Source organism: Mesocricetus auratus, unplaced genomic scaffold, assembly GCF_017639785.1.
Source record: "Mesocricetus auratus isolate SY011 unplaced genomic scaffold, BCM_Maur_2.0 Super-Scaffold_100676, whole genome shotgun sequence".
In the NCBI taxonomy this organism is placed as follows: Eukaryota; Metazoa; Chordata; class Mammalia; order Rodentia; family Cricetidae; genus Mesocricetus; species Mesocricetus auratus.
Window position 1 is genome coordinate 69837227 of NW_024429266.1, and position 17369 is coordinate 69854595.

Here is a 17369-nt window from a genome sequence, read left to right on the forward strand (position 1 = left end):
ATCTGGAGTACAGGCAATGAGAATCCAAGCCAGGGTGGGGTACAGCCCAAAGCCCAGAGTAGGCAGGGTGGAGAAGACAGAGAACCTGTGCAGTGTGATAGTCCTGGTCTGTGTGCCACACAGGTCAGATGTGGGGGCCCACTGTGGCACTGAGCTCTGATGGGCAGACTGCTGGGGCAGTGGGGGCAGGGTGGGGGTGGGAGCAGGACTTGTTGGTAGTAAGGTAGAAAGCACCAATGTAAAAGAGCAACTGCCACCCCACTGGTGGCCCTCTTGTGGCCTTGTGACCTCCAGAGCTAATGGCCACAAGCGCCTGGGGCGGCCCAGCCTGGACTAGCTGGGGCTGGTTGCCGAGAGGGACAGCTGATGATGTCTCGCAGAACTGGCAGTCAAGACCAGCATCTGGATGCAGAGGCAGGAGGATGAGAGGTTCAGGTCCTTCCTCACCTGTGACTCACAACTCCCCTCCTCCCTTCCTAACACAGTCCCTGAGGCCCATGCCGTCACCCACACCGCCAGAGAAGTTAATTAGGGGAGCTGAGAGGGCTACCTGCCAGGTTCCCAGGGCAGGTGACGTAGGCCCGAGCCAAGCTCTGGGCGCTGTGACAGGCATGTAAGCAGCAGTGTCTGTGGGACGGGTGGGCGGAGCTTCAGATTAGGCTGGAGCTGGAGCTGGCGGGTAAGCTTGGTGAAGTCACCTTAGGAGCCCTCTTCCTTGTGGATGGACAGCAGGGCTGGGGGCGTGGCCAGGTGGATGAGAGCCTAAGTGCTGCTTGCTGCCAGCTCACAGGAGCTCTTTGCTCGTGTGAGCTGTGACAAGGGCATCCTGGTTGGTTTGGGGAGACAGAGGCTTTGTGAATAACTTCTTGCGGTTTTGAAAGTTTTTAAAATTACATCGTGTGTGTGTGTGTGTGTGTGTGTGTGTGTGTACATATGCTGCAATACACATGTTGTGGTGGTCACCTGCTAGAGTCCATTCTCTCCTTCACCACGTGGATCCTGGAGACTGAACTCAAGGTTTCAGATGTGAGCCATCTCCCCAGGCAAGCTCCTGGTTTTGCCACCGGAAGGGCTGGGTGGAACTAAAGGTCTTTCAGGCCGAGTTCAGCCTACAAGTGGCCCTGCCTGATGGATCCAAGGAGCAATGCCTGGAGTGAGAGGGCAGGCGAGAGGCCTCAGGAGCCAGGCTGACAGGGAATGTGCCCCTTCCATGTTTGCACAAGCCCGGATCTCGTCAGAAGGACACCTATGTCAAGCTCCAAACGTTTGCAGAGGACAGGGGCCACCTGTGAGGAGGACTTCCCACCTTTTGTCCCCCCAAACACAACTGAGGTCAGGACACCATGGCTTGGGGAAGGTGGGCCACTTTTCTCAACGTTTGGAGACACCGGTAGTAGTCATCACCTCTATTTGTTCTTTTATATTGTTTTGAAAGAGTCTCATGTATCCCAGGCTGGCCTCAAACTCGCTCTATCTCCCCACTCTAGGATCACAGACACATGCCATCGCGTCTGGTTTATGCATGGCTGGGGACTGAATCTGGGACTTTGTGTATGTTAGAGGAGCGCTCTGTTAACTGAGCCACGTCCCCAGCCCCTGATGCTCTTGGACACTATGTAAGCGCTGCAAACGCTGGACAGTGGGACTGTTCCCACCTGCAGTGTGTTCCCGGTTTCCCTGCTTCAGCTCTGGAAACCACAGGGGTTGAACCAAGAGGATGCACGGTCCCCGCTGAGAAGGGTTTGGTGTGCCAGTGCAACAGAAGCTGGGAAGTGACAGCCATTGCCAGTGGGCTCTGTGACCGATGTGTCTTCATTTTCCCTAACCTACAAGAGGATGTGATTGAATAGTAGTTTCAGGTGACAGTCACTGAGGGCTTTCTCTCTAGGTACATCATACCCATTGTCCAAGATACTCTTTACAGAGGGAAGCTGAGCCACACTGATCCCTAGCTTGGGTGAGGAATTTGTTAATAACCTGGGCTGGGGATGCATTCATAGCTAAGTTGGTAGAGTACTTGCCTAGCATGCCGAAAGCCCTAGGTTTTGTCCTCATATGGCTCAAACCGGATGTGATGGTGCATAACTTCTTAGTCTAGCATTCTGAATGTGGAGGCAGGAGGATGAGAAGTTCACAGTCTTCGATGGCTGTAGCAGATTTGAGGACCCTTTCTCAAAAGGAGGTGGGGGGGGAGGAAGAAAAAAAACTTGCCCTAGGGCACACAGCAGATAAAAAGGGGAGCCAGAGTTAACCTTGCTCAGGTAGCCTGGGCTCCCAAGTCTGGCTTCTAACTGCTGTGCCTCTGTCGGGGCTGTGGGCCCCAGGGCTCCTTTCTTTTTCAAATCTAGGGAGGAGGAGGCTGGGACTCTCTAGCCTCATTGACTCGTGTGTGTGTGTGTGTGTGTGTGTGTGTGTGTGTGTGTGTGTGTGTGTGTGAGCGAGCATGCACACACATGCACGCACACACATGCTCACTCGCTCACGCATGGTTCATGCTCATGCATGTCTGTGTATGTGTGTCATTGGTGTTTATGTTTATGTAAATGGGAGGAAAACAGCTTGCTCATCCCACTTCAGCATAGACATCACTCATGGTAAAGGAATGTGGTTCCCTGCAGGTTGGCTCTTCCAAAGAGAAACTGGTCTCTCAGCTTCCAGAAGTCTTGCGTCCCTCAGTTCTTACTTAGTGGTTCTTTTTGGAAAGGGAAGCATGATGTGCATAGGTAGGAACACAAACGCACACACAGGCACATGCACATGTACATGTACACAATTTTGATGCCGGGAAGTGACACTGAATACATATGAAAGCCAAGAAGGTGTGTGTAATGGATGACCCTAGCTTAGATGGCTCCTCTTTTCCTTCCTGTTGAACACACAGTGACCTCCTCAGAAATTCTTCCAGGGAAGTGCTGTCCTAGCAATGGATAAGAAGCAGGAAGGAGAGAGAGAAAGATGGAAGGGATGAGAAAAAGACAGAGAGAGGGAAGGGAGGAGGGGACGTGGGGGAAAGCAACAGCAGCTTGGAGGTCCACCATTTGGGAGACTCCTCCCTGCTTACCCATAAATCCTTTCATGCCTTTAAAAACAAGCAAGAAAAAAAGCCGTAGCAGTTTGGAGAGTCAGATCTCTTTCCAGCACTCCCCTTGTGAGTCGCAAAGCCAAGTCCAGACCCCTCATCCACTTGGCCCTAGATAAACTGTGTCCCCTGTCCCAGGAGGAGGATGCCCTTCCCCTGGTCCAGGCCTCCCATTACCCTCTCTGATGGTCGATCCTTCCCGAGTGAGCCATTTCCTTCCATCACATCTAATACCTTCTCCATGGTTTCGAAATTGTGAGGCCAGGACTCTACTGGCCAGCTATAGGGAAATAAAGGTCTCGCAGGGTAAGCCCTGTAAGACAATGCGGGCACACACTGTGTAAACTACACGTTGATTATGTTAGTACTCTTCTATGGCTCCCCAGGACCCTCAGCCTGTGTGAATGCCTGTACACCACCTGTAGATTCCCACTGAGACCAGAAGAGGGTGTTGGATTCCCTGGTACAGGAGGTTTAAGTCTCCTGTCCTGGGTGCTGGGAACAGAACCCAGATCCGCTGTAAGACCAGCAAGTGCTCTTCACTACTGAGCAGTCTCTCCAGGCCCACCCCACAGGGCCTTCGGAATTCCTATTAGGCCTGGCTCTGTTCTCACGGCCAGGCACTGCCTGGACCCTGCTCCCACTTTCTCCTCTAGGGCATAAAGGCCTCTAGCATTGTTACAGGTGTGAATCAGGGTCCAAAGGGCATCTGCCAGACTTTCCTGGCTTTTGTGCCCCTCCACAAGGAATTGGACCAGGGACGCGTGTGTAGTGATAGAAACAGAGACAGGAGAGAGAGCTCTTCCAAGCAACGAAGCCAGCCAGGGAACTGTGAAGAGTTAGAGGCTCTGTGACATTAGTCACTATGGATGTGACTGTATATGGCTCACTTACACCTTATACCTTCTCTACTTGTACACCATGTGTACTGCCTCTTACAAATAGTCCTCAGCAATGGGGAGGGGCATCTGGACCTTTTCTGCGTCACTGATTTCTTTGAAATGCTAATTTGTGTGTATATGAGTGTGGGTGCATGTGGGTCCACCCATGTGCATGTGTGTGTCCAGGACAGAGAGGTCCTTCTCTGGTGTTGTCGGGCACATCTCTGCCTTGCGTTAGTGAAAGGGTCTCTCAGTGGCACGGAACTCCTTGGTTTGGCTAAGCTGGCTGGCCAATGTGCTCCAGGGGTTCTCCTGTACGCCTCCACGCCTGGTTGTTTTCACCGTGCATTTTGGGAATTGAACTCAGGTCTTGCACTTGGAAGGCAAGAGCTTTACTAGTTGAGCCATCCGCAGGCCCTGATTGGCTCTTTTGTGTTCTCCAGGATTGTATGGGCCTCCCATGGCTGGAAAGCTCCCTTAGCAGAATGAGTACCATTGGTGGGAGACTAATGGGGTACGCTCTCACACATAGCCCTTGAGGGAAGAGGCCAGACCCCCTCTTCTGTGTGTAACCCCATCTTAGGGATTACAGCCTCCATGTGTCTGCTATACCTTGGGATGGAGCTCTTGTTTACCAGTGATAACTGTAGGTGGCAGGTCCATGACCAAAAGGCTCCTGCTCCTTGTCTCATCTGTGACTTTCTAGTTTAGAGGACTCTACCTAGAGCAAAGACACCCAGCCTTGTTTACAGGCGATGACCCTCCCTCGTGTGTCTTTCCAACACACTCCTGGTCGGGGAGCCTGTCTCCCTGCCTGTTTCCGAGCCCAGAGCCCAGTGAGGCCTGACAAGGGTGCTGGTCTGCAGGGCTCTGAGTATGTGATCAGCTTAAAAGACGTCTCTTAGTTCCTGTCTGGGAGTCTTCAGAAGGCCCACCCAACAACGGTGCTTGACTGAGTGTGCCATGACCGTTTTCTAAAGGAGACAACAGAGAGTAGCTAACAAAGCCACTTTATTTATTTATTTATTTATTTATTTATTTATTTATTTATTTATTTATTTATTTATGCCAAGAAGTACAGGAACAGGCAGGGGACCAACCTTTTAGACGAGGGTGTGGATGGCAGCCGGAAGCCCAGGATGAGGGTGAGACAGTGCGTGAGTCCTTTCTACTAAGAAAACGGAACTTTTCATATGAAAGCCTCGTTAGGGCTGACTTCATCCCAGGGCCATTTGCTATTCTTAAACACTGAACAGCTTCACATAAGTGACTCACTGTTAGAATTTTAGGTAGGAGGCTGTGTCTCTGTTTCAGCCACCGAGGTCTGCCCAGCACTTTCTGAGTCTATGAGTAGCCAGCCAGGCAGCATTTTCCTGTGAAGAATCCATTTAGTAACTGTTAGCACAGACTTGCTTTGAGGTAGCTAGCTGTGGACACGGCCTGGGGACAGTCTAAGAGATGTCTCAGTTCAGAGAGCTGATGGTACTGTTGGTGTGGATCTTCATCCCAGGACGCCAGAGTCTTCAGGGCGTTTGTGTCCCATGACACAGAATTAGACCCAGGGGCACACGCTTAGGAATAGTTTACTAGGAAAGAGAAAGCACTTCCGAGAATGGGAGTGGATGGTGAGCTGGGAGGTGGTGGAAGGGGAGTCCTGAGGGGCGCTGCGATCTTCTATAGGCATTTGTAGCACCTGCTTCTTCATCATTTGTAGCATCTGCTTCTTCCTCGTTTGTATGGCAAGGGTCTCACTATGTAGTCTTGGCTGGCCTGGAGCATGCTGTGTAGACCAGGTTGGCCTGGAACTCACAGAGATCTGCCTGCCTCTGTCTCCCAAGTACTGGCGTTAGCAATGTCTTTTCTTGAGCATGTTCCGTTTGTCATGTGAAGCCCAGGTATGGAAAGGCTTCCAGCTTTCCTTGCCACCCACCTATCCTCCTTCATATGTCAATCTTTTTATTATTACATGTATAGTATGCGCACACACGTGTGTGGAAGTCAGAAGATAACTTTCAGGAGTCCATTGTCTCTTTTTACCCGTCATTGGCTCAGACATCAAACTCAGGTCATCAGGCTTAGTGGTAAGTGCCTCTACCCACTGAGTCACCCCATCAGTCTTCATACGTAATCTTGATATACCCCTTTTTTCAGTCCCTCTTTCTGCCACTATGGTGTCACACCGATACACTGACTTGTGATCCGTTTATTAGATGCAACTTGATGCCAAGTAGTATGAGGGCGGCTGGGACTTAAGGCCCCGGGGGACAAGGCACCCAGAGGAGCTGGCAGTGAATCCAGTGAAAACTTCCAGGCTGGGTAGGAGATGACATTGCCTGTACTTTAAAGGAGTTGATGACATAGAGGGACAGGAGTTAGAAGAGGGGTGTGGGTGCAGAGACCAGACAGGCAGGGCCTCTGCTGCTGAAGCTCTATGCTGGCCTGGCCTGCTTCTGCTGCTGCTGCTGCTTCTTCTTCTTCTTCTTCTTCTTCTTCTTCTTCTTCTTCTTCTTCTTCTTCTTCTTCTTCTTCTTCTTCTTCTTCTTCTTCTTCTTCTTCTTCTTCTTCTTCTTCTTCTTCTTCTCCTCCTCCTTCTCCTTCTCCTTCTCCTTCTTCTTCTTCAAGATTTATTTATTCATTACATACACAGTTTGTCTACATGCCAGAAGAGGGCATGCACCAGATTGAATTGTAGATGGTTGTGAGCCACCATGTGGTTGCTGGGAATTGAACTCAGGACTTCTGGAAGAGCAGTCAGTGCTCTTAACCTCTGAGCCATCTCTCCAGCCCCCTGGCCTGCTTATTCTTGACATTGTTTATTAAAGTTTCCTTCCTCCTAAGGTCTCTGCCTGGCCTCCAGCCTTTCTCCCTTAGGAACCAATATTAGTCTATGCCTTCCCCCACTCAGACTGGAGCTGAGTGCTCCATAGCAGCTGCAGGTGCTACACAGATGGACCCCAAAATCTTGTGTCACTCTGAGCCTTGAAGCAGAGTTTTCTTTCCTAGCCCTGCGGGGGAGGCGGATGCCAGGCTGCAGCTGAGCCATGGGCTGAAGTAGACAACAGAGCACCAGGCAGGGTGTCCTTCAATATCTGGCTTGGAATGTGACCTATGGATGCCGAGAGAGAAAGAGAGAGGGCGGGGTTGAGTGTGAGGCCTGTGGCATCCTGGGAGTGGGGGAGGACAACGGGCCTGGGAAGTCTGGATCTGGCAGGGCCCAGGCTCACCTGGAATTGCCTGGCAAGCTGGCCTTGGGCTCATGGATCCTGCTTCATGGAGCGAGATCCCAGCCAATCAGATCCTGCTTGTTTCAGAATAATAAAGAAGATGTTCTGTTTGGCAGGAGAGGGCTGTCTGACAGTTGCTGGAGCACTCCCCGAAAGCAGAGTGCTAAGCTTGGTGGAGGCAATCTCTGTGCACAGGCACACACTGGTGGTGCCTGTGGGGCATGGGGAGGCCTCCAGCTTGGCAAGTCAGAGCAGCAGCCGATGCTGGAGATGCCAGGGCCACACACCGGCTCAACTTGGGTCTCTCTAGCCTTGAGGGGGCAGAGCCCCACCCCACACCTGCAGTCAATGCTCTCCCACCCCTGCCCTACCCCCTCCCTGTGACCTCAGGCCTCGAGCCTTGCTCGTGGGAGCCTCCCTTCCATATGTAGTTGTTGGTGACTTAGGTGCTGTCTGCACTCTGCCATGGCTGGGTGAGACTGAAGGCTGTAGTGTTGGAAGGAGAGGACCAAGAGGAATTGGGCCTCAGGATGGCCCTGTCCCAGGCAGCCTCAAATCCTACTCAGTCCTGTGCTGCTGAGATGCTGGACAAGCTACATACACCTACTGGCACAACAGTGGCGTGATTGTTAAGGGGACAACAAACTAATTTTTTAGTTGGATTTGAGGCCAGGTCTGCAGGAAGGGATTCACGTCTGCTACTGTAAACCTGATCAGAACCCTGTGACTCCTTAAGAAGAAGGCTTAGTTAGTCAGGAGCCAAGCCTGGTTTTTTGCACACCCTGGGAGGGACAAGGCCAATGATCACAGAGGAAGGACCTCTCCCTGTAGCTAGCACAGAACTATTGCCAGGTTCAGCATATTCCCCTCAGCCCCCAGCCTCCCTCCCCACCCACTTCGAGTGAGGACCTGGGTCCTTTGTCAAGAGACTGCGGTTTGACTTGTGCGCCTTAAGAGTATGTGGAGGCCACCTGCTTGTTCCTGACTCTAGAATACCATTCCTTAGTTTGAAGTTTCACCTGGAGAAAACTGTTTTTAATGGTCAAAGCCCCTTGCCCTTTTCTTTTTCTTCTCTTTTTTTAAAGACAGGGTCTCTCTACTTAACCCTGTCTGTCCTGGTTGACCCCCTTATTCACAGAGATCCACTTGCTTCTGCTTACCAAGTGCTGGGATTAAAGGCATAGGCCACCATGCCAGGCAATCCTCTTGTGTTTTAATTGATAAATCATGTTTTATCCATCATGAGGACTGTTGTGTGTCCTAGAACAGCAGGTGCCCTGCAGATATGAGGCATAGGTGTTCAGTAATATGCAGTGAAGTCTTGCTCTCTAGTTAGGATTAAGGGTAGGTAAGCATTCTTTTGCAAACGGTTTTCCCTTGTTAATCTATCGTCAATAGCACAGCCTGTGACAGACATTACCGGTTAATCACTGAATCTTCCATGGCAGACATTATGAGTTGATAGTTATATGTCTCCCAACGTGAAAACCTGATGCTGCCCTCAACGCAGCACTCTTCTAAGAATGGCCAGTGAGTCGTAGAAGCTGAGACCTGCTGGCTGCTCTGTTCTTGTAGGAACTCAGTCCTGAGGTAATGCTAGGAGGAGAAAAGGATGCTTGCTGAGGGCTCTGAGAGCATCCCTATGTTCAGTGAGGGCATCCCTGTGTTCAGTGAGGGCATCTCTGTGGTGTTCGGTGAGGGCTTCCTGTGGTGTTAGGTGAGGGCTTCCTGTGGTGTTCAGTGAGGGCATCCCTGTGGTGTTCAGTGAGGGCATCCCTGTTGTGTAAGGTGAGGGCATTCCTGTGGTGTAAGGTGAGGGCTTCCTGTGGTGACAAACAGCATGACCATTGGGTAGAAGGGTGACAAGCTCAAGCTTAGGGTGGTGTGGACAGTGATCTAGGCCCGGAAGTGAGGCCTTTGTGTTCTCAGAGAGCACGCACGCAGAGAGCATGACACTGTCTCTGATGGCCTTTGGTCCTTGCTGCTTAGCTTGTGCTCAGCTGAAGGCACCCTGTCTTTGCAGCCTGCTCTTGTGTTGAGGTCTGTCCTATGCAGTCTGTTTTCTCTCCCCAGGGCAGAGGCCAACCTTGTTTTCCCTTCCAGCTTAGGAAATACACTGCCCTGCCATGTAAGCCTGATACCCAGCTAGGTCAGACAGGCCGGCCACACAGATGGCCTCAGAGTGTGGTCCAGTCTTCTGCTGGAAGGGTGCCAGGGAAAGACTGTGGCTCTCTGGGCATCAAGTCCTCATGGAGGATCGGTCGGGATGGCAGGTGGGGATCTAGCAAGATTCTCCGCTGCCGCACTGTATTCTCAGCATCTAGCTGGGAGACTGAGATGGTGCCATCTCCAGAAGGGGCTGGGATGGAGCTCTGCTATGCAGGTTTGGACAGGGTCTTTCTCTGTTCCTGTGGGGACTCTGCTCTCCCAGCTTGACAGGAAGGCCCTTTCTCCCTATTTTACAGATGGGAAAACTGAGACTTGGGCAGAGGTTGGCTTTTGTCCAAATGGATGTTCCATCTCTGGTGTCCACAGTCAGTGTCTTTCCTTCAATGATGTCTTCTGCTATCCTGGGTTCCATGTGGGACTGTGGATTAGCTACCCTTAGTGAAGGGTTCTGGGTCTCGAAGTGTGTGGTATTAGAACAGAGAGGGTGAGTGGTCAGCATAAGGAAGCACGGGATGCTAACACAGGAGGTAGAGTCAGCCTGTGTTCCCAGGGAATAGACCTGAGTAGAAGCAGTAGGGGTTGGGATGCTTTCTCAAGCCAGAGAAGTCCTCCCCACAGCCTCCAGGAAGAAGGCGGCCTTTCTGATACTTATCTCATGAAGAAGGTCTAGCTCCTCATTGGGCCCTTGGGGCCCAACCCCTGCCTAGCCAGTCAGTGAATTAGGGTTAATTACCACTTTTCCTAACACCAGCTCACTAGCCCAGGGGCCTTGCAAATCCATGAGCTTTTGTACTTGGAGAAAGAAATTCAAGGGGCTAGGAAGGGGCAGGTGCATTGCCTTGGGGAAGATTTTTTGCTTGGTGTAATACAAAGTGTCATTCTGTAACCTGTGGGTTTTTGGGTAGAGAAGACCGTACAAGTTGTCTTCTGGTCCCCACAAATGTGCATGTGTGTGCACATACACTAAATAAACACTTGTTTAAAAAATGTCTGCAACCAAGGCAGGGTGGGTATTCATTATCTCTATCTGGATTTGTGTGTGTCTTTGCATATGTATGTGTGATCGTTTGAGGACATGTGCATGTAACTCCTTATGACAACATATATGTGTGGGCATTTGTACTGCTGGTGTTAAATGAAACTATGAGTACATGTACGTGTATGTATGCATGTGTGGCTGTATGCTTGCACACAGCAAACATCTTTGAACCCAAATAGTGCAGTATATGTTGTGTGATTATCTGTGTGCATGCATACCCATGTACTTCACGCATGCTGGGCACGCATGCTGCCTGGCTGAGATCAGAAGGGCTGTGGTTAGCCAGGGCCTGCCGTGGCTGTGCTGGAATCAATCTGGAAGTTGATTTCACCCCAGGAAGTGCTCATGTGTGACTCATTCACCAAAGGACTTCAAAGCAGCCAGGTGGTGGGAGGTCTCGGGGGTTCCAGGCTCCAGGGCGAGTTCTTCATTCTGCTCCAGTTATTGGTGTTTTCATGCCAGTCCTGGGAGGCCCCTTAACCTGTCCTGTGCCGTGGTCCTTCAGCACCGGGTGTGATTATCGTTCACCAGCGTGCTGTACGTGCTGGAATGGAAAGCATGGCTCTCAAAAGACACTAGCTGCATCAAGAGCAGTAGCTGCGGGCCAAAGACACCGTGCTTGAGACGCGGCAATACTTGGGCTTCCTTCTGCACACCAAGTGCAGGGTGGAGATGCGGGGTCTAATGACTCTCCAAGTGGGAAGCAGAGCAGGTGAGCAGAGCAGATATTCCATGATATGGAGCATGCTGATAACAGGCCCACAACCACTGTGACTTACTTCTCCATTTGTTCCCAAAGGAGACATCGTTTCCTTGAAGAAGTCTGTTCTCTCCTTTGGCCATGTGGGTCCTGGGTGTGGAACTCAGGTCCTCGGTCTTCTTGGCAAAACCTTTACCCACTGATCCACTTTTCCTGGCCCTAATAAAACATTTAGTGCATAATGTCTTGTTTCAAGTGTAGCTTAGAAATTACTCGGAGACTGACTGTGATGGATGAGCTCACCGTCTCCCGCTTGCTTGCAGGACAGACCCTTGGAGCGTTTTCTTTTGTTCGGTTTTTCCGAGACAGGGTCTTTTAATGTGTCCCAGGCTGAGCATGAATACTTGGTCCTCTTCCTTCCAGGCTCTGGATCCACGCGTGGGTTTACAGGCATGTTCTGCTAAGTTCATGAAACTTTTAAGAAGTTGGAGAGCTGGGGAGATGGTATAGTTGGCAAGCTGCTTGCCACACAAATATAAGCTCCTGAGTGTGGATTCCCAGCATCATCCAAAGAGTTAGACTCAGCAGCTCACCTCTGAAATCTGAAACCAGACAGAGATCCCTGGGGCCCCCTCGCCAGGTGCAATGAGAGACCCTGCCTCAAAATCCTCAACAACAAGCCATAGGGAGTGATTGAGGACACACCCAGTGTTGACATACGGACTCCATACGCACCAGCATCTCAACACATGTGAATACGCACAAACATATGCAGTATGTTTTCTTTGTTCTCTGGTCATATGTATGGATGAGAGTCCCCATGGAAAGCCCAGGAAAGCTCCTGAGACCTGGGTACAATCTCCAATGGAAATGGGCTCCTCCCAGCCCCGGCCCAGGCTCCCCTTGGTGTAGCAGACTCCTGTGGAATGTGCCTGCATTTCCAGAGCTGTTAAAAGAAAGTGGGGGTCGACTCTCCTCCCCTGGGATGTCCTGTGGCTCTCAGACCCTCCTGTGAAGAAGCTTTTGTGTAGCCTGTGGGAATTGGCCCACATAGACCACCAGCCCCCAGCCATGCCTGGGAAGTCAAGCACAGACCCCTCCCTGCCATTCCCAGGAGGCATTGGTGGGGTGGGGTGGGGGTGGGGTTACAGGGATGACTACACAGGTGCGGTGGTGACTGGCTGCTCCTGGGGAGTGAAAGTTTCTGCTTGGGCCCAGGGTGCCTAGTGTTTACCCAGAAATTGAACTAATCCCACTAATTCCTGTGAATTATGAAGCCTCTTGGCTCTGTCCCCTGCCTTCCTCTCGGTAAGGGGTAAGGGGAGGGTGTGGTTGACTTGAGTAGGGTAGTCAGGGGTCTGGAGGGTCCTGCCTGGGCTGTTCTCTCCATCACCACCCCCTTTCCCTGGGACACCCGAATCCCAGCCGCTTCTGTGTGGACAGTTAGTTGTTCCTTTTACTCAGAATCTGCAGCCGAAGCCTGAGTGCTGAAACTCTGAAACTTCTGTGCTCATCCCCATGGGCCTTTTCTTGCTGTGACTGTCCCCCCACCCCCCCTCCGCCAGAGCTTCAAGGTGGCATGTCAGCAGAGGACCAGACTGGAGGCCTGCTCTGGAGTTCCTATAGGAAGTGGCCTCAGGCACTCAGACCCCTCAGTGTTATTGGGGGTGACCAAGTGTTGCCACTTGTCAGGATGGGACAGAGGGGCCTGAGCCTTCCTATGTCCCTAATGCAGAGCACCAGAGACTGGGAAATAAGGGAACAGAAGAGGCTCATTTTTCACTGCTCTTTCTACTGCAACCTCCCCACCCTCCAGGTCTCCAGGCCCATGTCAGCAGGGCCTGGTCCTCTTGCCAGGAGGCTGAGGTACACACAGGGAGCCGAATCTCTTCCTCTGCTTAAGCAGCGGCTCTCAACCCTTTTGGGGGATGAATGACTTTTTCACAAGGGTCACCTAAGACCATTGGAAAACACAGATATTTACATTGTGATTCATAACAATAGCAAAATTGCAGTTATGAAGTAGCAACGAAAACAGTTTTATGGTTGGGGGTCACCACGCCCGAAGAACTGTGTTAAAGGTTTGCAACATTCTGAAGGTTGAGACACTCTGGCTTAGAGGCTTAAGTCTTGGTGGAGTAGAAGCTGGCATGAGGAGCTGGAGGTCATTCAGTGGCTTAAGAATGCTTGCTGCTATTCCAGAGGACCCGAGTTCAGTTCCCAGCACCCATGCCTGTCATTCCAGCTCCCAAGGTTCTCATGCGTCTGGTCTCTGAGGACACCTACACTCATCCTACACAGACACACGAGCACACACGTGATTAAAGACAGTGTAAGTGCAGGTCTAAAGTGAACCCAACAGGAGACTGGAGGAATCTGAGGGTGAGGATATGATCAAGGAGAGGGAGTATGCTAGATTTATTGTTGTTATTATTATTATCACTATTTTTTTATTAAATTATGCAGGGTTTCTCTGTGTAGCCCAGATGTCCTGGAACTCACTCTGTAGACCAGGCTGGCCTCAAATCCACAGACACTTGCCTACCTCTCCCTCTTGAGGGCTGGGACTAAAGCTCTACTGGTTAATCTTGGCTGATAGCCCGGTGGGATCTAGATCGCCTAGGAGACAAACCTCTGGACGTGTCCGTGAGAGCGTGGTTATATGGAGCATCAGGTAGACCAACAATCTGACTGATGCCGGGCTCTGACCATGGCCTGTCCAGAGCAGGGCGTCCTGGGGAAGATGGCGCCTGAATGGGGTTTTGCAGGCGAAGCAGAAGTGTATCCTGGAGAGGCACTCACTACTGACTGCTTACTCCCGGGTGTAGCAATGGCCATCACAGTAAGGGAAGTGGGGTGGTCACCTAAGAGCAGTGCAGGTGGCTTGATAGGGTGTGCTTGTGGCCAGGCTAAGAGACAGTGTAAAGAAGAAAAAAAAAAAAAGGAGGTTCCAGCTCATGGTTGGTGACCATTCTAATAGAACACCATAATAGCAGATTTTAATGTTTTGTTATTACTGTGTGTGTGTGATTCACATGCAGTGGCGTGCATGTGTTTCTGTGTGCGTGTGAGTCGAATGCAGTGGCATGCACATGCTGTCAGAACTTCCTGGAGTCGGTTCTTTTCTCCTTTATAAAGGTTCCTTGATCAAACTCAGGTTGTCAGGCTTGTATAGCGAGGTAACTATACCACTGGCCCCAAAGCAACAGTTTTTAAAGATGGCTTAAGCCAGGCCTAACACTACACACTGTAGTCCCGGCACAGAGGAGGCAGGAAGATCAAGGTCATCGTTGGATACAGTGAGTGTTGGGCCAGCCTGGGCTACGCAAGCCCTTATAGCAGTGGTTTTCATCCTTCCTAATGCTGAGACCCTTTAATGCAGCTCCTCATGTTGTGGTGACCCCCAGCCATAAAATGATCTTCACTGCTACCTTATAACTATAATTTTGCTATTGTCATGAATCATAATGTAAATATCTGTGTTTTCTGACCCCTGTGAAAGGGTCGTTTGGCCACCCCAAAAAGGTCGAGACCCACGGGTTGAGAACCACTGTATTATAACGGGGGGAGGCAGAGTGGGTGAGAGAGAATGAGAGCATCTTCAGCCCACAAATGATGACAATTAGTGATGAGTGTTGAACGAACGCATGAGCATCCAAATGAACCAAGCAGTGGAGGAGGAGGAGAAACAAGAGATCCGGGACCTTTGTTGGAGAAGGTTGTGATTCTGTTTCTAACTAGACCCCAGGCTCTCTGTTCTGGTTTCTAGATCAGGTTGGTTCTCTGCTCCTGGCTGCTCTCATTATTAAGAACTTCTTGCTGGGATTTTTTTAAATCCAGGTTTAAATCTGCTGTTGTCCCTGGTGGCCATTCAGCAAGCAGACTTCAGTCAGTTCTCAGGATGAACATGTCAAAAATTAGCCAAGTCCTTCGTCCTGGTGTGAAGACCCTGGGTGTGAACTTGGCTGCTGTGGGCCGGGGTGGTGGGAATCCGGGTTGGCATTTCCTGACTGGGTTTGGGATGTGCTGTTGTGGCTGAACGTCTTTGTCATTTCCTCTAGGGTCTGCCACTCAAGAGTATGAGCCGCTGAGATGGAGACGTCTGTCCCAATCCCCGCAGTGGAGAAGGAAGCCAAGAGTGGTCTGGTGGAGGACAGCAGCTTCCCCGATCCAGGGAAAAAGGCCTGTCCTCTGGCGGTGGCCGCAGCGGCGGCAGCTGTAGCAGCCCAAGGAGGTACACTTTCTGTTTTGCACGCTTGGAGAGCAGCAGGGGTGTTTTTCATGAGGTCATTAGGATTTAATGAGTGCGCTGGCCCCTGTCATCTGGGAGGCATGCTGGGTTTATGGAGGGCAGCGCCCCTGCCCCAGGAATCCCAGTCCCCATGAAGGTCACTTGCAGCTTTCTCTGGAGAGCTGGCTGTCCCAGACTCTGGTGGCTAGGCCCCAGCATGGAGAGGAGGAAGGGAGGAGTGCCATACTGGGCAGCTGCCTGGCCACCCTGGGGTGTGTTCAGCTGGCACCGGGAGATGTATCCTGAGAGCTTCTTGTCTCTTGCCCTCTGAGGACTATTTCAGAAAGCAATTGTCTGCCAATGCCTGCTGGCTGTAATTAGAGGGTCAGGTATGGAATTTACTATCTTAGGTGGATTTCTGGCCAACTTAATTACAACAGAAGGGACTCCACGAGCCACAGTCTCTCATTTCACTGTCCCTAAGAGAGATGTTCTCTGGTTTCCACTGTCCTTGCCAGCATCCCGGCTGGGGAGTTTGGCGGGAAGGTGAGGCCTCCCCTTGTTGCTGGGCTGTCCATCTGGAGGCCACAAAACTATTCTGCCTCAGAGTGAGGAAACTGAGATTTTCCTTTCTTCCCTTTTTATTCAAACCCATTTAGTTGTGCCCTGTTGCTTTCTTGCCCGGCTGGAATAGCTGAGTGGCCTTGTTCAAGGGTACAGCTAAGTTTGTTTCCCTCCAGCCCTGAGGGGATGCTGCAGCTGGAGTCCCTGGATTGTGCTGGATATAGCTGCAGGGACCAGAGCTCAGTGAAGTAGAGCTACCCTTGGGTTATGCCTCTCAGCCAAGAGGTTAGGATCTTTTAGGTTGTTGTCGCTGTATGTATTTTCTTTTCTCCACACACCTCCAAGTTGGGAGAAACTGTCAAGCCAGAAGTGGGTGGGGGCCGTTGGTCTTGAGCACCTTTGGGGAGAGGGTCTGAGTGTGGTAGCTTGACTCTAAGGCTGGGAAGGAGGAGCCACAGCCCAGTGGGTAACCCAGCGAGGGAGGAAGAATGGGGAAATGACACTGTGAAGTCTGGGCCATGTTGCTTTCATTTCCTGGGTTAGGGCTTACCCCAGCCAATGACAATCCCTCAGAGCTTCTCCCTGTCCCATTCTTTGAGGCTGGGAGAGTTCCCTGGAGCTAGCTTCTGGTAGCTGCCACTTGTCCTGAGAGAGCCACCCTGACTTGGCCTTCCTCTCTCAAATAAGCAGAGCCGTTCCTTGCCCTGCCATACCAACGGAGAGCGAGCGGACTTAGGCAGTAATCAGACAGTACTTAGGACATAACTGAGGGGAGAGAGCCCCTGTGGCATCAGACTCAGTTGTCACTGTTGAGGCCAGTGACAGCAAACGCTTGGGGTGGGGTTCTATTGGGAAAGGGGGCAAAGCGTGGACACAGTCATTCCAGAGGAACGCCAGCCCCACATTGTACCCTCTCAGTGCCCTTCCTAGGGGAGCTCAGCCGATGAGGTGAGCATAGCATGCATTTGGTCCACAAAGCAGGTGGCTTAAGTCTCAGACCAGACGCATGCGCTAAGGGATGGTCTCCTCCACTGAAGCACGGGGTACCTGCTCCCTGAGCAGCTTATCTAGAAGGGTGTCCTGGCATCTGGGGAGAGTGACTGTACCTGTATGGGAAAGGGGATACAATGGAATCTGTCTTTACTGAAGACGGGTTTAAGGGGAGGGGCAAGGAATCCCAGTGGTCAAACCCAAAGGACATTGCTGGATTTGGCTTCCTATGTTATGAGGGGATCCCACAGATGTTAGCTGCAGTTCTTAAGATGTCAGGACCAGGTTAGCAAGATGTCTCTTCAGGTAAAGGTGCTTGCTGCCAGCCCTGCCAACCCAAATACCATCCCGGGACCCACATAGTGGGAGGTGAGAACCAGCTCCTGCAGGTTGCTATCTGACCCCCCCACATGCACTTTTGTATGTATGGGCCCCCTAAATAAATAAATAAATAAATATAATTCAAACTTGAAAAAATCCTTCAAGACCCCA

At 51.3% G+C, this 17369-nt stretch overlaps 1 protein-coding gene across 1 annotated transcript in view; it reads left to right on the top strand.

Annotated features, from left to right (window-relative positions):
- The window catches only part of Gli2 (GLI family zinc finger 2), a 226845-nt gene that overhangs the window by 37115 nt on the left and 172361 nt on the right, over window positions 1-17369 (top strand). The window contains exon 2 of the mRNA XM_040738479.1: window positions 15154-15326. Coding sequence (XP_040594413.1) covers window positions 15185-15326 — 142 coding nt within the window. The 5' untranslated portion in view covers window positions 15154-15184. The remainder of the gene's footprint in view (window positions 1-15153; window positions 15327-17369) is intronic.